The 26,266-nt window shown below is 33.8% G+C and overlaps 3 protein-coding genes across 4 annotated transcripts; 1 reads left to right on the top strand and 2 right to left on the bottom strand.

Moving 5' to 3' along the window:
* Window positions 1–149: 149 nt before the first annotated feature.
* LOC102592629 (uncharacterized) lies at window positions 150–11,245 on the bottom strand. Its single transcript, XM_015314675.1, has 15 exons — window positions 9,758–11,245; window positions 9,241–9,381; window positions 8,948–9,108; window positions 8,468–8,675; window positions 7,973–8,210; window positions 7,686–7,836; window positions 6,923–7,219; window positions 6,726–6,805; window positions 2,812–4,115; window positions 2,598–2,738; window positions 1,633–1,793; window positions 1,355–1,562; window positions 990–1,227; window positions 751–901; window positions 150–673 (listed from the first exon to the last, which is right to left on the bottom strand). The coding sequence occupies exons 1-15, from the start codon at window positions 11,028–11,030 to the stop codon at window positions 365–367; spliced, it is 5,061 nt and encodes a 1,686-aa protein (XP_015170161.1). The 5' UTR covers window positions 11,031–11,245; the 3' UTR covers window positions 150–364.
* A 4,194-nt stretch (window positions 11,246–15,439) lies between these two features.
* Window positions 15,440–16,761, top strand: LOC102592285 (uncharacterized). The gene has a single exon (XM_006360087.2). The coding sequence runs from the start codon at window positions 15,514–15,516 to the stop codon at window positions 16,753–16,755; it is 1,242 nt and encodes a 413-aa protein (XP_006360149.2). The 5' UTR covers window positions 15,440–15,513; the 3' UTR covers window positions 16,756–16,761.
* Window positions 16,762–17,026: 265 nt separating this feature from the next.
* Window positions 17,027–22,635, bottom strand: LOC102582134 (G-type lectin S-receptor-like serine/threonine-protein kinase At4g27290). 2 transcript variants are annotated; one of them, XM_006360056.2, is made up of 7 exons: window positions 21,081–22,635; window positions 19,166–19,309; window positions 18,878–19,047; window positions 18,226–18,436; window positions 17,741–17,978; window positions 17,501–17,651; window positions 17,027–17,401 (listed from the first exon to the last, which is right to left on the bottom strand). In XM_006360056.2, exons 1-7 carry the CDS (start codon window positions 22,360–22,362, stop codon window positions 17,105–17,107), a joined length of 2,493 nt encoding a protein of 830 aa, XP_006360118.2. In that variant the 5' UTR covers window positions 22,363–22,635; the 3' UTR covers window positions 17,027–17,104. The 2 variants fall into 2 exon arrangements, with proteins under 2 accessions (XP_006360118.2, XP_015170167.1); XM_015314681.1 differs by having other exon boundaries at window positions 18,878–19,041.
* Between the last annotated feature and the right edge of the window lie 3,631 nt (window positions 22,636–26,266).

Genomic DNA, 26,266 nt, shown 5'->3' with positions numbered 1-26,266 from the left:
TTTTAAGGCTTTGAATTCAATTTCAGAATAGATTCAGCTAGCATTTAGCAACAGCTTACTCTTTACATTCATTATATAAATCTCTCTCAAGTTCTTTAAATCATGCATAAATTAGTAGAAATTACTAATGAAATTGGTAAATTGATAAGAAATATAAATTTATCCACCCTACGCGCACTGTTGTTACCTTCCACCAACACACGTGTGCTTTGGACTATCTCTTCTTCATGAAGAAGATCTTCCATAGTTGATACACCAAAAAAGCAGAATCATGAACAAATTTTTTTCACCACATTGCTTCAAAGACTTAAAAGAAAAGATTATTACAACTGCAAGACTGTAACGAACAGTAAAACAATATCTTCTATCGGGCAGTTAGTATTGTGATAGGGGTCTCAGTCACTGTACTCTCTGCATATTGGCTAGAAGAAAATGCACCACTACTAGGTGCATTTCCTTCTATGTAAAAACCTGGCTGTTTAGCCAACGGCAACACACCTTCAGTGTTTAACATCAGAACCGCAGAAGACATATTTGGACGATCTTCAGGACATTGCTGGACACATAATAGACCAACACCGATTGATCGTACCACTTCATGTGTTGAACAAGAATCACTTAGACATTCATCAAGTAGTTCTGTTGACCTGCCTTCTTTATAGAGATTCCATGCCTGTAGATTTTACAAGCTTATATATAGATATTTGTTACTGGTTGATAAAACGAAGGATAAATAAAATAAAATCTTACATGGCCAAGTAGATTAAGGTTATAGTCCGGATGACAGGATTTTCTGTTGCTTTTTCCACTTACAATTTCCAACATTAAAATACCAAAGCTAAATACATCTGATTTTACTGAGTATTTCCCGTACAATGCATATTCCGGTGAGAGGTACCCACTGCATAAAAATGTAGTGCAAACAATAGAATTACTAATGCTGGAAAACATATCCACCAAACAATTACTATCCAACAGAAGGTCCTTACTGTGTCCCAACAACTCGGTTTGTCATGGCTCCAACGTCATCCTCTTCACATATTTTTGCCAAGCCGAAGTCTGATATCTTTGGATTCATGTCCTTGTCTAGCAGAATGTTGTTAGCTTTCAGGTCCCGGTGAATTATTCTCAATTGTGAATCTTGATGCAGATACATAAGTCCCCGAGCTATACCATTGATAATGTAAAATCGTTTAGGCCAGTCTAGTACCTTTGTTTGTGTCTCATCTGCCAAATGTTTTTGGTCATCAACACCCTAATTAGATGTACTATTTAAACGGTAGTACTATAGGCATCAGGTAACTGAAATGAAGTTATTATATAATATGCTTTTAGTGGACGGAGAGTAATATACCAAATATGAATGAATCAAGACTGCCGTTTGGCAAGTACTCATATATCAACATTTTTTCTTCCCCTTCAATACAACAGCCAAGAATCTTCACCAGATTTCTGTGCTGAAGTTTGGCAATATATACAACTTCATTCATAAACTCATTTTCTCCTTGTGTGGATGTTCTAGACAGACGCTTGACAGCTATTTCCAGTCCTTCAAGTATTCCCTAAACATCACAATCTCCACATGTTAATAGCATCACTACCTAAATTGATGTAAGAAACAATCAGATATACCTTGTAAACAGGTCCAAAGCCCCCCTCTCCAATTTTTCTGTCGATTGAAAAGTTATTAGTAGCCTTCATTATGGTAGATAAGTCAAACAGCGGTATCTCCAATTCTTCAGCACAACTACCACTGTAATCCATCTTGGAGCTGCCATTTAATCCCGAACTACCTGCCAAAAACAAATCAAGTGAATATTGTTAAGGTGTGAATTCCAGACAAATCTGATAGTTCTTCTAACTTTTATTTAGGCATAATACATAAATATGCCCTTTAACTTGGTCTCGCATCCATGCCCTTCAACGTAGGCTGCCAAGTAGGATGTGTGTGTCCAGTGGCGGATCCAGGATTTTCGTTCAGGGGGTTCGAAAAATAAAAGTATAAACGTGTATATATAAGCCAACAAAACAAGATTTCAAGAAAGTAGTAGTATTTAGTTTTAGTGGCGGACCCTTGAATTTTTTTGGGTTTAAAACCACACTTTTAGCATGTTTTATAAAATAAAAAACAAAAAAAAACGTGAAAACGGAACTGAAACCTTAAAAAAAAACAAAAAAAAACTGAAATTGAAAAAGAAAAAAATAAAACGCTACTGCAGGGATTCGATCCCTCAACTTGAGACTTAATTTTCAGGGAAAATACCACTAGGCTATCTCTTTTTCCTTGTCATTGAGGGGGTTCAAAATATATATATCCAAAATAAATACAGAAAATTACCTTATATATACAGTGTAATTTTTTGCCGAGGGGGTTCGGGTGAACCCCCTGGAACCAACGTGGGTCCGCCCCTGTGTGTGTCTAGCTACTTTTTCAACTATATACAAGTTTAAGTGTCTGTGTATATGCATGCCCAAAGTTGAAAGGCATAGATGAAGCCAAGTTAAAAGGACACGTTTAAGTATCATGCCTCTTATTTGAATTTGTATTCCTCTATTTTGCTAAGATGTCAGGACAAAAAGGGATTTATCAAGCTTACCTTTCTTTTTGATTACTAAAGTCTTCTTCTTTCTTCTATGATAGATCAGCATGCTAAGAATTACCAGAACCGCACCAACTGCAAATGGCAGAATCCATTGAAGTACTTTTCGCTTCTTTCCATCTGATTTCTCCAGATTATCTGCAAGTATCCATTTATCTAAAGTAGCAGCTTGCGTTTCTATTAAAACATGTTAGATAGCAATAAGACATACCTGCTTCAGAAGCAGCCATTCTAATGTAGATATCTTGCCCTCCGTTGGATTCCTGCTGAATGTCAAGCAGATCCTCTAACCACAATATGCATCCACTTCCTCCATTGCGTATATCAGCATTTGAGTAAGCCATACAAGAGCAATTTTTTGAGCAGAAATCCTTGCATTCTTCTAGTGTCATAGTCACATTAGACCAGGAATTCCGTGTGTCTGGCAATTTGATATGTGAATACTTCAAAAATACGTCTCCTTTAAGGCAATTTAGTTCAGTTCTCCGAACACAGCCACCTGACCAATCTGTCTTCTTCCAAGCTTCACTATTGTTGGGAACGAATTTGTCTAAGCATCCACATACTGGAAAATCTTGACTGTTGCAGCTACCATATGCACCACACAACTTATACGTATCACAGTTATCTGCGGGTATTAAGAGGAAAGGGACCCAACCTTGTTTTCCGTCACCCCAAGTCCAAAGTTGTAACACACCATTCTGACTCAATATCAACCTCACGATAACTGAAGACGTGAGCTTATATCCAAAGTACAACTCTGTCTTACTTGTAAATACTCCAATTGTATAGTAAGGACATTCTCTTGAGTTTTGTGATCCACTGAAAGAACGACCATTCCACGGTCCAGAGCGATATACAACATCTGATCCCTTCTTCATGATGTTCTGTGGATAACCAGAAGGATCACAATGATATGTATAATCACCAGGAGCTGGATCCTCCTCATTCTTCCATGATGACAAGTACACCTCTCGTCCTGTTACAAAGTTCCAACCGAGCTTCATGCCTGGTAATAGTGTATTAGTTGGGTGATCAAAATTCTGCCAAAGCAAATTCCCATCACTAACACCATGACCAGATTGTGATTGTTTCACAACAAGATTCCCTGAATCCAGCAACTGTGCTACTGGATTTTGCACGGATCTCGAAGTATTAGTTGACCATACAACATTGCTACTGTCATTGAGAAGGACAAGAATTCCTGGCTCAATGACCTTCAAAATACCAGTTGTACTAGTCAGAGGAGCTTCTCTATTCGCGACCCACACCACGGTCCTAACAGATATGTTCTTGTACCATATCCCCACATAGCGATTATTGGATTTACCTGGACTGAAGAATCCCATTTCGAAGGTTCCACCACGTGATACAATAAAATTGTCCTCGTCATCTTTGAGAAAATCTGTCGTAGTTATTGTATCTGTAGCGCAAAAACATAGGTAGATGGAAGAAAAGACTACAAGCATGAATGTGCCAAAAACAACTGCGTTTAATGGCACGTTCATGCTTCGACTTCCCATTAATTAAATCACAATCAGAGTCCTATTATATATCATTACCAAGGAAAATAGTAAATCTAACTCTACATCAAAATGATTGTCATTTCCACTAATGTTTGTGTGCGTTGTTTGCTTAATTGAGAAGTAGTGTGGTTAATTATGGCTAGTAGGACATTAATAATGCAAAAACATTTTTTAAAATTAAAAAGCCAAGCATGATCTATACTTTGTAATTTTATATTCGATATTGTCTTTGTCAGTTACTCACAATGGATCAATCTTATTGGCTGAAACAAAAGAGTAATTTTATTATAATTTGCTCGATAATATTTGTACCCTTTAACAATTTGTCTTTTCCCCCACTTTTGAGTCTCCATTTCTTTATTCACGCACGTTTGATATCTTTTTTAAAAAAAAATGGATTTCTCAGTGTTTCAAATTCATTTTCATTCCCGCCACTTTTGAAAAGTTGCCACAAACATGCATGCATCAGGATTTTACGCTTTACCATTGTCTGTTTCTATTTAAGCATCTTAATACTAGTATTATTTTAGGAGTAGTTATTATGCATTATTACAAAATAGTATGTTATTGCACTCGGAAATACGTACTAGCTAGTTTGCAGTGGCAAATTCAAGTTTTAAAGTTTGTGGATTCCTAAAGCAATATTCTTGAGTTGATAAAGGTTTATTTTTAGATATTTATAAATATTCAATCAACATTTTAATATGTATATATATAATTTGAGTTTGCTCACACTAGCTAGCCAAAAAAATCTAGCAAGTTCCCCATTTGTCAATTTCCAATTTGTTAACATGACCACAATGTTTAAATCATTAAGGGATCATAATTTCAAATAAAATATAAGATTAATTTATTTCATCTCTAAGGCTAATATAACACCTCTTCTACCTAAAGGAACCAAAAACACATTATTTTAATTAATCAAAGGTTAAATAGGCTCTTCGTTCACTTTTATTAATCCATTTTAGACTTTGCATGCCTTAAAAAAATAATGACTAATGTGAGTATTTATTACAATATCCATATTAATTGAAGGTCTTTAGGTCTTGAGAAATAATTTGGGAATAAGTAACTAATCTTGAGGGTAAAAAATAGAAAAAAAAACTATTATCTTTTCTTGATATGTTAATAAGTAAAAATAAAAATTTATTTTTAAACATAGTGATAAGTAAAATGGAAAGTAAGTTATATGATTCTTAAGCTGACATGTGTCCCTCCGTTAAAATTAGGGAATCATATGTACCAAAGTATAACGGTAGAAATATATTTAAATCGAAAGTATAAGGAAGGGTATATTTGAACTATTTTCTATACTACATGCCTACATGAGTATATTTGACCCTTTTCTGTTGTATTAAATCACCTATTAGGAGGACCAAAAACAGAATTCACCAATAATTAGTGACCAAAATGCTATTATTATTATTATTATTTTTATTATTATTATTATTGTGGGAAAAGTGTGTCCTCTCTCTGTGCTTCGCCTTCCCCTTTCTCTATTCTCTCTACGTTCAATGTCTGCTTCTCCTCTTTGTTTCTAAATTCCTCTCTGCGTTCCCTCCCGCTCCGATTTCACTCTCTGAGATCTATGGCTAGTTTAATGCAACGTTGAGTTTGGTGACGCTCTGAATTGAATTCTGGACTGTGAATATATACATGACGACAGAGGCTCAATATGGCGAGTTTATGGTTACGGTACTCTTCTCCTTGCTTATTGATGATTTTAGTTCCTGCTTATTCTAATTGTTTTAGTATTATCTAGAGCTATACTTGTGAAATGGAAAATATCATCTGCATTGTTGTCATTTGAGTTTTGACATGCATTAGCTATTCAATTTTTGTTAATTGGTTGGGTTTATTGCGTCAAAGCTTGATTAATTGTGATTCACCCAAATTATTTATGGAGGCTAGACGTTTTCCGTAAATTGATTCTTTTCCGTCATTAAATAATGGAAAAGTTGTAGTAAACTGTGCTAATCAGTTTTGTTGGTCAATTAGGGCAAATATAACCCAATTTTAAGATGGCAAGGACACCATTGACGCCAATAATTAATGAAGAGTATATATAGACCATTTCATATAGTTGAGCAAATTTGACTCTTTGCCCTTTGAGCAATTTGGATGTCAAGCTTGAATTACAATAGAAAATGAACAAAATACTGCAGTTAAAGTAACAACTAAACTGCAAAAAACGATGAGACATCTTTGCCTCGGGATAGATGGTCATATACTGCAAAAATAATGCAACCTACTGCACCCAAGGGTGAGAGACCTAGTGGTCAATGAAGTGGTTGAGAACTCTGAGGTCAATTCTTTATGGAAGAAACATAATATCTAAAATTTATCCAATAAGCACACACATATGACATAACAAAACAGTTTTAGGGACGGGTGTAACGTCATCATATTCTAATTAAATCTTGTGTTCAGGTTTGAGACTAATGATTTGAACTTCATTAATGTGCCCTTTTCCTTATTAATCCCACAACATTTTCTAATAAATTAGTTGCAGCCATTAAATTTTGCTTAACGGAAGTATTTCACTCGACTTATATATAAAGTTAACCAAAAAAAAATACTCAATCAAACAAAGTGAGACGTAGTATCAGATATACTGCGCAAATCAAAGTAACAGCCAGTCAGCAAGCTTCCTACATATGTTTGACATAGTTGATACACCTAAAAAAGCACAATCATGCACACATTTTTTTCACCACATTACTATAGAGAATTAAGAAAAGATCATTGCAACTGCAAGCTTGTTGCAAACAAGTGAACCAATATCTTCTATCGAGCAGCTAGTATTGTGATGGGGGTGTCACTCACTGTAATCTGTGCAGATTGGCTAGGAGTGAAATCACCACCCGGTGCATTTCCTTCTATGTAAAAACCTGGTTGTTTAGCCAACGGCAACACACCTTCATTGTTTAACATCAGAACTGCGGAAGACATACTTAGACGATCTTCAGGACATTGTTGGACACATAATAAACCAACACTAATTGATCGTACCACTTCAGATGTTGAACAAGAATCACCTAGGCATTCATCAAGTAGTTCTATTGACCTACCTTGTATATAAAGTTTCCATGCCTGTAGATATTGCAAGCTTATTAGCAGGGGTCGTTTTACAAGATATTTGTTACTAGTATATAACATACACCAAGGAATAAATAAAATTAAACAACTGCACCCAAGGGTGTGACCTAGTGGTCGATGATCAGTTTCAAATTCCAGCAGAGACAAAAAACACTAGGCAATTTCTTCCCATCAGTCCTAACCTTGTTGGACAGAGTTACCCGGTACCTATTGGTGGTGGGAGTTTGCAGGTATCCCATGGAATAAGTTGAGGTGTGCGCAAGCTGGCCTCGGCACCACGACAACAACAACATAACTAGTATAATCCCACAAGTGGAGTTTGGGGAGGGTAGTGTGTATGTAGGCCTTACCACTACCTCGTTGGTAGAGAGACTATTTTTGATAGACGCTTGGCTCAAGTATGTTGGCTCCAACACCTCGGTTATCAAAAAAATAAGAAATAAAACAAGTAAAATCTTACATGCCCGAGTAGATTAAGGTTATGATCTGGATGAGAGAATTTTCTGTTGCTTTTCCCACTGACAATTTCCAATACTAAAATACCAAAGCTAAATACATCTGATTTTACTGAGTATTTTCCGTGCAATGCATATTCCGGTGAGAGGTACCCACTGCATTAAAATGTGCGCAACATTATAATTAGTAATGCTGGAAAACATGCCTTTACTAACTGAAGATTCTTCTTTGGTTCAAATTATTATCCAGTAAATCTTATCAAAATAATACTATCCAGTGGAAGGTTCTTACTATGTTCCAACTACTCGGTTTGTCATGGCTCCAATGTCATCCTCTTCACATATTTTTGCCAAGCCGAAGTCTAATATCTTTGGATTCATGTCCTTGTCTAGCAGAATGTTGTTAGCTTTCAGGTCTCTGTGAATTATTCTCAATTGAGAATCTTGATGCAGATACATAAGTCCCCGAGCTATACCATTGATAATGTGAAATCGCTTAGGCCAGTCTAATGCCTTGCTTTGTGTGTCATCTGCCAATTTTTTTTGTTGGGTCATTAACTGACTAATTGGTTATAGGAGAAAGTAGTATTAAATACTCCCACAACAGGTTTGGTCTATCAATATTTTTCCTGCTTTATGGGGCTTTCATAATTGGAACAAAATTACCAAAGTACTACTAGTTACTTTTACTTCAAAATAAAAAAGATTAATGAAGTATTACTATAGGCATCATCACTGAAACACAATTATTTATTTAATTTGCACAATATTGGATGGAGAATAGTACCAAATATAAATGAATCAAGACTCCCATTCGGCAAGTACTCATAGATCAACATCTTTTCTTCCCCGTCACTGCAGCAACCAAGAATCTTCACCAGATTCCTGTGCTGAAGTCTTGCAACATATAAAACTTCATTCTTGAACTCACCTTCTCCTTGTTTGGAAGTTCTGGACAGCCGTTTGACAGCTATTTCCCGTCCTTCAAGTATGCCCTAAACATCACAATTTCTGCATGTTAATATTTTCATTACCTTACTTGATGTAGGAAGTACACAGAGTCAATTGTGTTCCAATTAGAAAGAGACAATCAGTTTGTGTTCCACCGTATCCTTGTTCTTCCTTAGCTATTGTGTATGTCTCCTTCGGTTTCACAAGCCAAAGCTTTATTTCATTATGCATTTCATCATACAACTTCTATACTGAATCTAAAGATGAAACTTTACTCTATAGGATCAGGAAGTTTTTGCCTGTGCACCAGTTATACCTTGTAAACCGGTCCAAAGCCCCCCTCTCCAATCTTTCTGTCTATTGAAAAGTTATTGGTAGCCTTCATTATGGTAGATAAGTCAAACATTGGTATCTCAAATTCTTCCTCACAATTACCACTATGATCCATCTTGTAGTTGCCATTGCGTCCGGACCTACCTGCCTGCAAACGAAGTGAATTTTGTTTAAGCTGTGATCCAGACCAAATATTAAAGTTCTTCACTTTTCTTTGAATTATGTTCCTTGATTTTGCTAAGATGTCAATAAAAAATGAGATTTATCCTATTTTACCTTTCCTTTTGAGCTGTAAAGCCTTCTTCCTTCTTCTATGGAAGATCAACATGCTAAGAATTACCAGAATCAGACCAACTGATAATGGCAGAATCCAGAAAAGTACTTTTCTTTTCTTTCCATCTGATTTCTCCAGACTATCTGCAAGTATCCATTCCGCAAAAATAATCAATTTCACTTTCTGTCCAATCCACGAGGGAGATAATTTTATATTGAATTAAAAAAGATTCTGTAAGCCTTTGGAGTACTGCACATCATTTTGAATTTGTTGATATTGAGTTGTAAGGGTTCTAGAATTCAATATAATGCAAGTCATTTTTAATTTTTGAATGTTACTATAAATCTCTTTAATTTTGAGAAGATTTTTTCTTTGATTCAAGCCGCATGCATCTCAACTTCTTGTTCTACAGAAAACTAAATACCTATCAATTGGTTCCAAAGAAGTGACTGCAACCATACATTCTTTTACTATTTTCAGGTAATCCATCAAAAATCTTTAAGTGACAACAAAACCTACCTGGTTCAGAAGCAGCCATTCTTATGTAGATATCTTGACCTTCATCGGAAACCACCTTAATGTCAAGCAGATCCTCGAACCACAACAAGCATCCACTTCCTCCATTGCGTATGTCAGGATTTGCATAAGCCATACAAGAGCAATTTTTAGAGCAGGTATTCTTGCATTCTTCAAGTGTCATAGTCACATCGGACCAGGAATTCCGTGTGTCTGGCAATTTGATATGTGAATACTTCAAAAATCTATGTCCTTGAAGGCAATTTAGTTCTGTTTTCCGAACACAGCCACCTGACCAGTTTCTCTTCTTCCAAGCTTCACTATTGTTGGGCACAAATCTGTCTAAGCATCTACATACAGTAAAATCTTGACTGTTGCAAGTCCCGTATGCGCCACACAGTTTGTAAGCATCACAGTTATCTGCGGGTATTGAGAGTTGAGGGATCCAATCAGATACATGATCACCCCAAGTCCAAAGTTTTAGGGCACCATTCTGATTAAGTATCAACCTTGTGATAACTGAAGATATGAGCTTATATCCAAAATAAACCTGTGTCTTACTTGAGAATATCTCATATTTGTATAAATGACTGCCTCTTGGGTTTCTTGTTCCACTAAAATGAAGACCATTCCACGGCCCTGATCGATAGACAACATTTGACCCCTTCTTCAGGATGTTCTGTGGATATCCAGAAGGATCACAGTGATATGTATAATCACCTGGAGCTGGATCCTCTTGGGTCTTCCACGATGACAAGTACACCTCTCTGTGAGTTAAAAAGTTCCAACCAAGCTTCATGCCTGGTAATAGTGTATCAGTTGGGTGATCAAAACTCTGCCAAAGGAAATTATCATCACCAGCTTGTTTCACGACAAGATTCCCAGAATCCAGCAACTGTGCAATGGGATTCTGCACAGATGTAGAGGTATTAGTTGACCATACAACTTTGTTAGTGTCATTGAGAAGGACGAGACGTCCTGGCTCAATAACCTTAAGGATACCTGATCCACTGGTCAAGGGAGCTTCTCTGTTGGCAACCCACACCACTGTCCTAACAGATAAGCTTTTGTACCACATACCCACGTAGCGATTTTTGGAACTACCTGAACTGAAAAACCCCATTTCAAAGGTTCCATCAGGTGAAGTAATATTGGCATCACCATCTTTCAGAAAGTGGGTTGTACTTATGGTATCTGTAGCGCCAATGCTGCGTTGAACAAAATACAAATACATGAGCAAGAATAAGTGAAAACTCTCCCTTAGCAATTCCTTCATGCTTTGTGATCCAATAGACGTTGTGTTGTCTTTCCTCTATGTCGAAGTGCTTAGCAAGTCTGCCTTCCGACTCTTATGACCAGTTCATGCAGCATATTGATGACACTTGACCCAAGTCCTATTTGAACACACCTTAGCTTGGCTGGTTTGATTAATACTCATCGTATTCTTTGGTTTTGAGATTATTTGTTTATAATGAATAGTTGAATTTAATCACAGCCACACATGGATGTTGGGGCCATGTTCTATCTTATTTGCTTACAACAACAACATCAAATCACTGACACAGTTGTGGTGATGTGACTCCTTCATTCTTAATTAAAAGTCTTGGGTTTGAATCTTTTTGGATATGAAGTCGCATTTGTTAGAAAGCATTTTACCCCAATGTAGCTATTTTTAATTTAATCAGTTAATGGTACGGCTATTTGATGGAAGCAATTCCCACGAACTAGGAGCAGCATGGAAAGCGAGGCTCCACACCCTTCTCCGTGGGCTTTAGGAATCGAAACCGGACCAAGCTCGCACACAAGCCTGCTACCAAGCAGGAGCAAAAAAAGGAATATGTTGAATTGGGACAGGAAACCATCATAAGCCAGCCAACAAGCAAAACGAGTTCTCATTCACGGATAACTAAGCTTTGACAAGGGAGAGGGGGACCCTTCTCATACCCGCCCTTACAGGAGCCTAACGTAGAAAAGTCTATGCCCAATAGGGGAAGACTGCGGTAAAAGGATGTCCGTCTGTTGATGGCTAGCTCGTAGACGCAAATATTGGACCTAGGTTTGTTGATGGATCTGGTCTTGTCGAACAGGTCCGGATTCGAGGTTCGAACACAAAAGCCCACTAGCCGAGCTGAACTGGTTAGTGATGGAAGCAATTCCCACGAACTGAGAACAAAAGGATGTACTTGCCCCCTTCCCCAGCCATTACCGCTCATCCACACCTTTTTATGTTGAAATCCTGTCTCTGTCTTTCCAGGCTGTCTTTTGCGGTTAGTTCTCAGAATTTTGTAGACTCTGCATTTGGATTTTATACCATCTCCATTCAGAAAGAAAAGACTAGTCAAAAGGTCGTTGTCTATTCAAATAATAATAATAATAATACTGCATTCCTTTCTTTTTCATCATAGTAACTTCAAGTACTCATGTGTCCAAAACTGAGCGTCTGGTCCCAACTAGGGATGTAACATCTGATCAGCATTGTTTATAAATGACCAATATTTAGTAAAAATAAAAATAAAAATGGACCTCTCAGATTATGATTCATTTTGGTACTATATAAATGCTACGTTTTCAATTCCATGCACCGACGTTCATATTAATCAGTGTATTTTATTCGAAGTATTTTTAGATGTGTGTTGCACATGCATGCAACAAATAGTATGTACGATATAAGTCATTAAAATTGCTAATGAGAAACACTTAATTTAAAATGGAAAAGTAAACACCAAAATTAGCCAATGCAAATGACTTTTTTTAACTGAACGTAAAATAATTTTAACTTTCTACATACCTGCAAAATTTGAACAACAAAATTATTTTTGTATTTAAAATGTACAATGTGTTGCGATTTTGATGTTATTGGGCACTACCATATAATATATTTATATTTTACCTAATACTTTCTTATAGACGATGTTTTTAGTATATGTTTCACTTCAAGGATTCAATTCGCAGTGTTCAGGAAAGTGAAGCGATGCAAGCCTCTAGACTGATGAGTATGTGAGCGCTTCATCGCTTAAAGCGTTCATTGCTTAAAGCGTGAAGCGGGGCTTATCGCTTTTTTCCGCTTCACGCTTCCCTGAACATTGTCAATTAGTTTGTCATGATTAAAACACTCGGTGGATATTGATATCCCCATCGAAAATGCAAGGTACAATTATGTAAAAAAGAAAGAAATGGAAGCAAAAAAAGATATGGATTAATGTGTAAAAATTTGTCTCGTACTTTTATTCTTACTATGATTTCTATTTTATGAATATAGTGTATAGTATATGATTAATGAGTATTTTGTTATCGATTAAATTAAAAATTGAATTATTAAAAATAAAAAATTGATAAATTGAACCAATAATATATAAAATGGAATCGCGGGCTATGAAACATTGAAACTGGCATTTTTTTTATCGTTTAAGTTAAATGTTGCTACTTTGTCGTGTATAAGCATTCTCCTCTTTTTTTATTTATTTTTAAATAGGATTCTTTTAAAATACATTCATGATTTGCCAATATTTACCTCAACTTTCTGTGAATTATATTGCATCAAACTCTTAAAAAAAATACATAGATATTGTTGTCTGATTTGAATAATTCTTGTAGACTTTTTTATGAACCATTGCAGGCATGCAGAGTCTAACTAGTATTTATTTATTTATTTAGATAAAAAAATTCCCTTTGGATATATATGGGGAAAATTATGTGGTTAAGCAAATTTATACTATTTAATTACTCATCACAGCTATAGTTTGTTATAATTACCACTCGCGACTAACATTATACATTAATTACATGGGCTGACTTTGAGTTTGTATAATTAGCCACGTTTGTATATGTATAATTCGCCACATTTGTATAATTCGCAGCTAACAATTCTTGTTTAATTTGTATTTGTATACGATTGTTTGTATTTATATATGATGATGATTTCCTTTGATTTTTCAATTTTGTCATCATACACATTCAATCTTTTTGTGTATAACTTTTTAAAGTTTGTATAAACGTGTAGTTTTTGGATTTTGTATAATATAATTTATATAATGTAATCTGTATAATATATTTTGTATAATTGTTTAATGTTCATACGTTTATGTTTGTATCAATTTGTTATTTCGAGTTTTATTATATTTGTATAATTCCAGACTTTATATTACCCAATTATACAAAAACACGTGAATTATACAAACGAGATGTGAATTATATAAATTATTGTCCTCTCTCGCTCGCCTCTCTCCTCCCTCTCCCAATCTCGCTCGCCTCTCTCCTCTCTTTCCCAATCTCGCTCGCCTCTCTCATCCCTTTCCCAATCTCTCGCCAGAATATACAAAAACATATGTGTAAATATACAATTATCTAACCGATATACATATACAATTCACCACTCTCTCGCTCGCCTCTCTCCTCTCTCTCCCAGTCTCGCTCGCCACTCTCCTCCCTATAACATGTAGCTACGAATCGTAATTAGCAAACTATAGTTATGGAGTGTAATTAGACTATATTATTTCATCTTAAATTTTGTGGATCCAATTTTTTATGTGAGAAAAACTAAGAGGAAAAAACAAAGAGTAGAGAAATATATATTACGTATTTGCCATTGTACCATAAAATTAACTTGATTACAAAAAAAAAATACTATAATTATTTCTTTACAAGATTTTGTTACCCTAATAATTAAATTCAAGAAGGATCTTGCTCCTCTCCATTTCCCTTCTCTCTATTTTCCCAAGTTCTATGCTTAGATGTGAGACACATGACACATAAAAATTAATGGCTAAGATTTAATTGATTAAAATAAGATTCTAACTATGTTAATATTTTATAAGAAAAATAATAATACCATAATCTTAAATTGTATGTTATAGCTATAGTTTGCATAATTGCGCTCCATACCAAATTTTATGTTTGCTATGGAGCTTTTGATTTGTATAATTCACTACAAACATCCAGTTTTATATAAATTGTTCAGTAAATTTATACATTGTAATTTGTATAATAAGATCTGTATTTATATAATTATAAGTGTATAAGACGAAAATATATGTATTGTATTTGTATATACACTTTTCTCTCGCTTTATACAAAAATAAATGCATTTTATACCGAAATGTATAAAATGGCTACTTGTGTACCGAAAATGGCTAATTGTATATCGAATCAGATGGCAAAAAAAGGGGATGTTTGCTGCAAATTACAATTAAAATAAACTATGGCTATATCATTTAATTTGAATTAATAGTTTGTTATTTCATACAATTTTCCCAAAAAAAAAAGAGTAGAGAAATATATACTCCCTCCGTCCACTTTTAATTGTCATGGTTTTTTTTTTATAGTCAAACTATAAGAACTTTGACTAACGTTTTACGGTGCATTTTTTCATCATATTGATATGCAAGAAATTGCAATTTATAGTACTTTTAGTATAGTTTTTGAATATTTATATTGAATTAATGTAATCTAATTTAACTTTAAAAATAAGTCAAATTGACTTTTCAAAAGCGCAACACGACAAATAAAAGTGGACGGAGGTAGTATTATGTATTTGTGATATTACCATAAAATTAACTTAATTACAAAAAAAATACTATAATTATTTCTTTACAAGATTTGGTTACCCTAATAATTAAATTTATACTACTCCTAACCCTTCAGGAATTAAAAAAGGAAAAGCTATTAATTAATTTCCAAATTCTTTTCCTACTCAATTTTGGAATGCTCTTTATCTCAAGCTTCTATAAATAGACCATAGAATTATTTTTTCTCCTATTTCCATGCATACAATGGCTTCTTCTTCTTCTTCTTCTTCTCCACTCCCTTCGGAAATAATATTTGAAATATTAACTCGAACATCTTTGAAAACATTAGATGCATGCAAGGCCGTTAATAAAGAATGTCATGATATAGTTTTCGAATCGAATTTCATGCCACAATTCTGTCAAAGAACCCAAAATATTTCTGGATATTTTGTCCAAACTCTCTTAAATAACAAGCATGTTACAGAATTTGTATCAATGGATGGGTGTTCGGGGGATACTAAAACCCCGTTCCATCTTCCTATTAATGATATTACAACAATGCCTTGCAGAGATTTTGACATGAAGATAGTCGCCTCCACAAAACAGGGCATGCTCTGTTGTGTTAGAAGAATTGGAAGCAGATATAGATATTATATTTGCAAGCCAAGTACTAAACAATGGATAAAACTACCGAATCCTAGAGTACGATTTGAAACTGTCAAAGTTGCCCTCATTGTGCTGAAATCTAATCCTCTGCATTTCAAGATCATAAGGTTGTCATCACCTCGGACTTCTTATCATCATTACAGAGTATTAGGAAAGGATTACTATCGTCGTGAAGTTTTTGATTCAGAACATTGGAAGTGGAAGCAAGAAAAAAATTTGTTAGTCCCTGAATTTTTGTGCTTTGACATGTTTGCTCCAGTAGTTAATGCAAGTGGTTTGGTTTATTTCAAACTACGCGATGATCTAGTAATGGCTCTAGACTACAATGGGGAAGAGGCTTTCCCCAGATTTTTGCTTCCAAATCAAGCTTTTGATTATGAAGATTATCGATATAACCAACTTGTGGAGTATAATGGGAAGCTTGGGTTTACCTGTTTGTCACCAAGAGGGATAGGGCTTTGGGTTTTCGAGAATGAGAATCATGTTTGGGAGTTGAAAAAGGAAGTAGGCATTGAAAGTATAAAGGAGGTGACAAATTTTCCAACTCCTTCTGGGATTTATAATGCAGACATTGCTTTGATGAAAGATTACTATAAAGTTTACTTTTACAAGCTGCAAGATAAGAGTTTTAACGAGGTGAAACTGAATAAATGCCGTGATGTTCAAGAAGTTTTCCCTTTTCGATCAGATTTAGAGCCAGTTGATCTGAGTACGCAACGAACCAACAACACTTTTTCATGGAACAAACTCCTCTATCATCTCTTTTTTATTTTCTCAAGTAGCTTTTTTGCTTTCATTTTACTTCTTGGTACGTTGCTGTACTATGGATGAACTGCAGATTCTGTCAAAATTTATGTTGTCTTATATTTTTTATGGTAAAATTTTCTAGTTACTAACTTTTTGCTGGATTCCTATTTATTTGCTATTGCTTTTCTTAGTCCCCTTTATTTTAGAGGTTTCTTATGTTTCGGTCTCAAAACAAATGCTATGCAAAAACCTAAAAACTAGCTAGTGATAGATCTCCAGTAACATCTCCTGCAACTCGTTAAGAAATGCTAAAAGGTATAAATGTATGTCATTCGAAAAAAAGAGATGTTATGTGTGGATAAAATGTCAAATATATATTCTGAGAGGAAGGGGCTAACTATAATTTGTTAGAATGCATACTGTTCTCTGTTTTTCATCTAATTTCTAACGGGGTGTCATCCGTTGTAATATGTGATTGGGTAGAAAGTAATTCAGTATCTGATGCATCTCCTTCCATGTAAAAAGCTAGTAGTTTAGCCTGAGGCAGCGTACCTTCATTGTTTAACATTAGAACTACGGAAGACATACTTGGACGATCATCTGGACGTTCTTGGACACATAATAGACCAACACCAATTGATCGTACCACTTCTTGAGGTGTAGAACAAGAATCACCTACGCGTTCATCAAGTAGTTCTATTGACCTACCTTCCTTGTTGAGTTCCCATGCCTGTAGATTTTACAAGCTTATAAGCATCACTAGCCTTGCAAGATACTTGTTAGTTGCTAACACCAATGTATAAATAAGAAAAATACATAAAAATCTTACATGCCCGATTAGACTACGGTTAAGGTTTGAAGGAGCGAATCGTCTGTTGCTTTTTCCACTCACAATTTCCAGTACTAAGATACCAAAGCTATACACATCTGATTTTACAGAGTATTGCCCATATAGCGCATATTCTGGTGAGAGGTATCCGCTGCAGAAAATGTACACAAAATATAGTTACTAATGCTGGAAAACATAACTATCTCAAGCATTTCCTACTACCCAGTAATAGATTCTTACTATGTTCCAATAACTCGGTTTGTCATGGCTTCATTACCATCCTCTTCATGGCATCTTGCTATACCAAAGTCTGATATCTTTGCATTCATATCATTGTCTAGCAAGATGTTATTAGCTTTCAGGTCTCTATGAATTATCCGCAGTTGAGAATCTTGATGCAGATACACAAGTCCCCGAGCAATCCCATTGATGATGTGAAATCGCTCAGACCAGTCTAATATCCTGCTTTGTCTGCCACCTGCCAAATTTTGTTGGTTCACTAAGCTATAGATAGAAAGTAGTTCTAAAACATCAAACTAAATCCGTCCATTCACGTATTGAACGTAAAGATCAATGTGGGCTACTGTGTACATTATTATTAGGCTCTAATAAAGCTGAGGTTTTAGTTCACTCCTTACATGTTTTTTTTTTTCTTATTTGATGGGAGATTCGAAACTGGGAGAAGATAATTCAGAATACACAATATTGGTATGGGAATTTGTTACCAAATATAAATGAATCAAGACTTCCGTTTGACAAGTATTCATATATCAGCATTTTTTCTTCTCCTTCAATGCAACATCCAAGAATCTTCACAAGATTTCTATGCTGAAGTTTGGCAATATATACCACTTCGTTCTTGAACTCATCTTCTCCTTGCGTGGATGTTTTAGACAGCCGCTTGACAGCTATTTCTCGTCCTTTTTCAAGTATTCCCTAAACATCAAAATCTGCAAGTTAAATATTTTACATAACGTACAACAACAATATACTTGGTGTAATCCCGCAAGTGGGGTCTGGGGAGGGTGGTAACTGGTGTGTACACAACCTTACCACTACCTTTTGAAGGTAGAGAGATTGTTTCCGATATATTTTATATCTTTTTTCTCAAAAACAATAAATAATATCTAAATTGAAAGTATAAGGTACAAAGTAAGCTGCTTCCCACGAAAAAGGACTGGAGAAATTATGAGAATCAGTTTAAGTATAGTTTAGGTCAAAAAACGCTCCAGCATATACTTAATTCATTACATTTTGCCTACTAAAGATGAAGGCTTTGCTCTGGAGGACCAGGAAGCTTCTGTCAGTCATCTAGACTTTGTGTGATAAGCTGGTATTTTTCTTGTACAAAATTGCCCATGAAACAAGTGTTTTTACCTTATAAACAGGACCAAAGCCCCCCTCTCCAATCTTTCTGTTTACTGAAAAGTTATCGGTAGCCTTAGTTATGGTAGATAAGTCAAACAGTGGTATCTCAAATTCTTCAGTGCAACTACCACTGTTGTAATCCTGCTTGATACTTCCGCTGTATCTCGATTTTTCTGCAGCTAAAAGGAAATTGATTGAATTGTGTTAAAGCAGCAAAGACCGTCTTCACTTCTAATTGAATTTCACTTCCTCTATTTTGCTCAACGATCAGGCAAAAAAGTGACCTATCCAGCTTACCTTTCGTTGTAAGCTTTAAAGCCTTCTTCCTTCTTCTGTGGCATATCAGCAATATGCTAAGGATTACTAGAACTAAACCAACGGATAATGGAAGAATCCAGCATAGTGCTCTTCCTTTTTCACCATCTGATTTCTCCAGACTATCTGCAAGGTCCATTCCAACAAAGTAATCAATAAATTTGACTGTCTCTACCTGTTGATCACTTGGGGGAGTTGATAACTGATATTGAGTTACAACATTCTGCTGGACTTTGAAGTACGGTACGTCATTTTTAATTTGTTGACATTTAGTAGAGGTATTCTGCAAATCATATTTTTAGTTCTCAATGAGTTTTTCCAACTAAATTCCTCTTTTATTTCGTCTTAGATTTTTAGCTGACAGATGCAATAACTCATTATGCTTATAGATTTAGCTTTAAAATTCAACACCTCAATCTAAGTAGTAGCCTTTTATTCTACTAAAGTTTTAGTTCCTAGCTATACATATATATATATATATATATCATATATTACTATAAGCATGAACAAAAAAAGTTGAAAGTTGAATTACGGTTTTACCCCTTCTATTAATTAAATTGTTATAAAATATTTAAATATTTGATTGTATAAGTTTAATTAAAATGTTAAATGACTTTTAGACTTCCTAAGATTAATTCCTAATTAAATATCTAATTTATTAATATTTATCATCTATAATCTATATGTATATAATAATTATAATTTTTTTTAAAAAAAAATTAATTAAAATATTAATGACTTTTAGACTTCCTAAGATTAATTCCTAATTAAATATCTAATTTATTAATATTTATCATCTATAATCTATATATATAAAAGAAAAAATTAAAAAAAGTCTATACCTAAATTGCTATACTTTTCCTCTTCTCATAACTTTTTCCTTTAATATAATTTATGTGGATAAAGTATTATCCTTTATGATAACTAACGAAATTTAATAATTTGAAGGGTGCAAATCTGCAAAATGGAGACGCACACATTGATAATGTCCTCTTGATTATTATTAAAGAATGACTCTAGCTTCACAAATTTAAATTCATTGATGCTTAATTACATGATAAGAACTTTTAGTTGTTCTTTCTACATGGTTTGCTAACTTTAATTTTCTTTTTCATATTCTTCATTTATTTACTATTATTTTCTAATTACTTATTCAACTTTTATACTCTTAATATTCATAACTCTCATCTTTTCATATTCATAACCTCTAAATATTTAAACTAGCACTTTAAGATATCTTTTGATATTCCTTCTATTCTATCTATATAAATTCAACTTCTTTATCTCATGAAATCCCTACCAAGATTATTAGGCTATTATTATTTTTATTCTATAGTTAAAGTAGATGAAGAAGACTCTTGAATTTTGATAGGATATGGAAGGAATCGATAAGAACTCGGAGAGTTATGTACTAATTTTGTACTTATTTTTCCATCTATATATGTATCAGTCTTATAAGAATAATGTCTACCTTGTATTTTTTCTTAAATCTGTTTCTTTTTGTCTTTTTTTTTTTTTCTCTATTAGACTTCTTAATTTAGTTTTCTATGAATGTTTTATTGTCGTAAGTCTTTATACTTATTTTGTAATTGTTGCATTTTATTGTTCATTACAATTTACATATATAAATTTTCATGAAATTTTAGTCATTCTAACGTATCTATAAAAATTCACATGAAACACACGTGCGAAGCATGTGCTCAGAAACTAGTATATATATATACAGCACGCAAGACTTTGAAATTTCGTTCTAGTACTAGATACTTATAAGCATAAGCACAGTTGAAATTTAAGTTTACCTCTGCTTAACCCCAAGTATCAGCAACCATAAATTTAGGTTTTTATTTTCAAGTTACAAATGACAAATCATTGTTAACTGTTTCAGTAACAAACATACCTAATTCAGAGGCAGCTATTCTTATATAGATATCTTGTCCCTCTTTAGATAGCTGTCGAATGTCAAGCAGATCCTTGAACCACAATAAGCATCCACTTCCTCCATTGCGTATGTCAATATTTGAGTAAGCCATACATGAGCAATTTCTAGAGCATATAGTCTTGCATTCTTCTAGTGTCATAGTCACATTGGACCAGGAATTCCGTGTGTCTGGCAATTTAATATGCGAATACTTCAAAAATACATCTCCCTGGAGGCAGTTTAGTTCAGTCCTCCTAACACAGCCAGTTGACCAGTCTGCCTTTTGCCAATCTTCATTATGTTTTGGCACAAATTTGTCTAAGCATCCACATACAGGAGAATTTTGACTGTTGCAGCTACCATATGCGCCACACAGTTTGTAAACATCGCAGTTGTCTGTGGGTATTGAGAGGTAAGGGATCCAATCCTGTGCACGGTCACCCCAAGTCCAACGCTGTAATGCACCATTCTGACTTAGTGTCAACCTTGTGATAACCGAAGATGTGAGATAAAATCCAAAATACACCTCCGTCTTACTTGAGAATATCCCAAATGTATACAAAGGACTGTCTCTTGAGCTTAATGCACCACTAAAATGAAGACCATTCCACGGTCCAGACCGATACACAACATCTGAACCCTTCTTCAGGATGTTCTGTGGATATCCAGAAGGATCACAATGATATGTATAATCACCGGGAGCTGGATCCTCCTCGTTCTTCCATGATGACAAGTACACCTCTCGGCCAGTTACAAAGTTCCAACCGAGCTTCATGCTTGGTAATAGTGTATCACTTGGGTGATCAAAACTCTGCCAGAGGAAATTTCCCGAGTTATCATCATCAGCTTGTTTTAAAACAAGATTCCCCGAATCCAGCAACTGTGCAACAGGATTCTGCACAGATCTAGAGGTATTAGTTGACCACACAACATTGTTAGTACCATTGAGAAGGACAAGAATTCCTTGTTCAATGACTTTCAAGATACCTGATTCACCGGTCAAAGGAGCTTCTCTGTTAGCTACCCACACCACAGTCCTAACAGATATGTTCTTGTACCATATACCCACATAGCGATTCTCTGAATCACCTGGACTGAAGAACCCCATTTCAAAGCTTCCACTATGTGAAGCAATTTTATCGCCATCTTTCAGAAACTGAGTAGCTGTTATAGTACTATCTGTAGCACCAAAAGTATGGTTGATCGAATACAAGTACAATAACAATAACAAGTAAAAATCATTCCTTTGTATTGCATTCATGCTATGAGATCTAATAAATATTTCTTCTGTTTGTCACAGGGCTTAGCCACTCTTCCACATTGAAGAGAAGGATGAAGAAATAATTGAAACATGTATCTCCATATAGATTTATGAAGTTAATGGCCTGACTATAGGACACAATGGTATGGAGTTTAATATAGTTTAATCAAAGTTTCGAACTTTGAGGTTGTTTTAATAACAAGTTGAACACTTAAAATACGTCAAAAGTAGTCAAATGATTGTGCTTTTTAACATATGAAAGTAGTATTATATTCTGGACGCACCTATAGATATAAATTAATATAACAGCATGTGAATGTCTGATTAGTGTTCATGTGAATACAACATAGCAAGTAGAGTCAATATTAATTAAGATATACATAAGACGTTAACGTACATTCTCAGACAAAGCGATATTAGTTTGTAATCATTTAGACATATCATTGTCCATAACCTCGAGAGTAGTGCGGATCTAGGTAGGATCGAGGGGTTCATCCGAATTCCCCTAGGTGAAAAATTACAATGTTTACACATGATTAGAATTATTTGTTAAATCTATATAGAACACATTTGAATTTTTTTGTATGTTTACTGTAGACACGTAATTTTTGACCGAATTTAAGGTATTACACCATTTTTAGTACATAAATATTGCTTTTATATATAAATTAAATATTTTATTTTTCATCGTATTTTAGTAAGTTTATTTTAAAAGATTGAAAAACTACAAAAAATATATGTTTTCTTTTAATTTAAATTTTAATAAATAAGCTAGTATTTCTTAATTATATTTTTAGACTAGCTATTTGACTTTTCTTCATATTTTATTAATTCTAAAACAATTAATTAATATTTTATTATTATGATTTTTATATATATTATAATAATAAAATATAAAAAAACCTAAAAACTAACCCCATTTTCTCCCACTCAACCCCACCCTGCATACCCCTACTATCCTAAACACACCCACAAACCCCACTTCCCCCACTTCCAACATTACATTATATACACTACTACATGCACATACACACGGAGGGGGGATTCACACTTACAGGAAACAAAAAAATAATAATCAGCAAACAACATACAGAGACAGAGAACGATCAAAACAAAAAAGAAAAAAAGGGAGAAACCAAGAAGGACGACACTCAAGAAAACAAAAAGAAAAACTTTCCATTTTATTTCATTATCCTCTTAAAAATTCACCAACACATTCACATTCCTCTTCCTTTCTCATTATTATTTTCATATAAACACCATACATATACCACCACACACACCTACAAAATTTGTGGGTATTCTAATCGAGCTTCGATTAAGATTTTGCGGTATTCAACTTTACCTTATCTTTCTATTTATTTATTTATGGAATTTGATATAATTTTATGACAAGTTCTTTTTATATTTTGTTTCATTCATGAATTTGATTGGGATGATTAATTTGTTAGTTGTTATATCTCTATTTCATGAATAAGGTAGCTTTAATAGATGAATTATTTATTTTATTTGTTAGTTGTGATCTCTTAAAAATGAATGGTCGTAGCATTGTTCTTGTCTTCATTTAGATAATAATGATAAAGTAGGTATAGTTAGGCTAAAAATAAATAAATAAATTATTGTTGTTTTATTTTATAAAAAATGAGTTTTATTTTTTACAATTTGTTGTTGTTATGTTTGATTAGAATGTGTATGCCTAATTTTTTCATTAACTTTAAGATAAAAATAAAATATATAATATGTGTATGTCTAATTTTAATATTAAATTTAAGAGTAAATAAATAATAATAAAAAAAAACAAAATAATCCAAAATTTTACATTGTATCCTAGGCATTTAGATTCATTTTACTTTATTTAGTTTTATGTATAAAGGAAAAATATTTGTTTCGATTAAGAATGCGGTTGCGCATCTTTTTTGAGACATAAAAAAAATCAAGGATGCACTAACGCACCTTGTTCAATAATATAATTAAATTTATTAATTTAAAGTAGAGACTTATAAAAAAAATAAGGTTATTAAGTGTGACGCAAAGAAGACAGTTATGTCTCTAAAATGTCAAGATCGAGAATGCAGTTATGCATCCGGTTTAAGACTAATAAAAATTCAACAATTAAAAAATAAGTGAACCATGGCCTTAGACACAAATTATCCAAAAATAGTAAAATAATGTATAAGTCAATAAAAGCGACCGTGCTAGAACCACGGGACTCGAGGGGTGCCTAATACCTTCCCCTCGGTCAACAGAATTCCTTATCCGAATTTCTGATTCGCAGACCAAAAATAAAGAGTCATATCCTTTTGATAAGGGATAAAACAAAAAGGTGACTTGGAACACCATAACTCAATTCCAAGTGGCGACTCTGAAACAATATAATAATTCCTTAATCAATAACGTCACTTTAATTGGAAAAACCCTTCCACCGCCGTGCGCGAAAAGGGGTGTGACATTTACTTCTTCATATTTTAAGCCCCTAGGTAAAAACTATGGTTGTACCACTGCCTCTAGGCAAAAGTTTGATTTCTAGGGTCCAAAAATTAAAGATAAACCTGTTTGAAGGATATATTGTGCAATTTAATGCAATTGTTTGGTATATTTCCTTTTAGCCATATTTGGATTTGCTTAGCTTCTCATTTCCTAAGAGATTTACAAAATATAGTTACTTTTCAACACGTGTAACTGAAAAATGAACATTGCAATGAAGATCAAATTATTCTACACGTGTAATTTGCTTTACACTATTAGTGTAATTTATATTATCTAACCCCCAATTATTTGAATTGATTTAGTTGAAGAAAGTCAAAGAACACTATTGATGGATTTTGTTGAGCTTTAAAAATAAGACAAAGTTGATCTACTGAGCTTTGAAATTTTGGGTTGAATCTAATTTTGAAAATTGTTGAAATTAGTATTAAAAGGTTGAATATCAAATTTGGAGTTATTTGAACCAATTTTAAAGTGAAAAACTTGTGGGCAAAATTTTTACATAATTATCCAGTTAAATCATGACAATCTGTCAGAATATTTGACGAAGACAAATTCTGTTCATCAACTTGAAATTTGAATTTGCTACGTAATGCTAATTGCAAATTTTTGCAAAACTTTTTAAAATAAAATCAATTTGCACGAGGCATGGAGAATTCCTATTTGTGCAGATTCCCACTTTAACAATTATACCATTCGACGGCCCTACCAAAAGTCATATTCCATGAACACTAGTTGAGGTTGAAAAATTTTATTAAGGTAGAGGCCCGAAAAATTTTATTATGGTAGAGGCCCAATCAACAAAAGTTGGAAAAGGCTCCACCCATTTTTTGACATGTGGATCATGGGGCCCAAATCATTAGTTAATGTTGAAAAATGAAATTAAAAGGAGAGAGAATGTAAAGTTTGAGTGGGAATAATTGCAAGATAATTGTGGGGTCCATGTGAACTTCAATTAAATAAATTAAAATATTATATTGAAAGTGAAAAATAAGGGTGTACATGGTCGGATTGGTTCGGGTTTTTCAAATATCAAACCAAATTATTTGTGTCGGATTTTTAAATTTATAAAACCAAACCAAACTAATAAAACTCAGGTTTTTCAACCTCGGGTTTTTTTCGGATTTTTCCAATAAAGTATTCATACAAACATATAATTTACTTATACTTCAAATATTTCTTTAGTTTTACCAAAATATAAATATCTAAGATGTTTCTTAAAAATATAACACAATATGATATAATTAGTGACACTGAAATATCCAACAAAAATAATAATAATAAAATTGCGTAAAACAAATATTGCAAATTAACAAGTCATAATGAAAATGATCATAATTTAAAAGTACTAAATCATGCTAAAAATTAAGTTTAATAAGTATAAGTTACATGACTAAATATTAAAAGGAAATTAAAATTA

This window comes from Solanum tuberosum, unplaced genomic scaffold (genome assembly GCF_000226075.1).
Source record: "Solanum tuberosum cultivar DM 1-3 516 R44 unplaced genomic scaffold, SolTub_3.0 scf00302, whole genome shotgun sequence".
Classification (NCBI taxonomy): Eukaryota; Viridiplantae; Streptophyta; class Magnoliopsida; order Solanales; family Solanaceae; genus Solanum; species Solanum tuberosum.
This window is presented reverse-complemented; position numbering and strand designations above follow the sequence as displayed.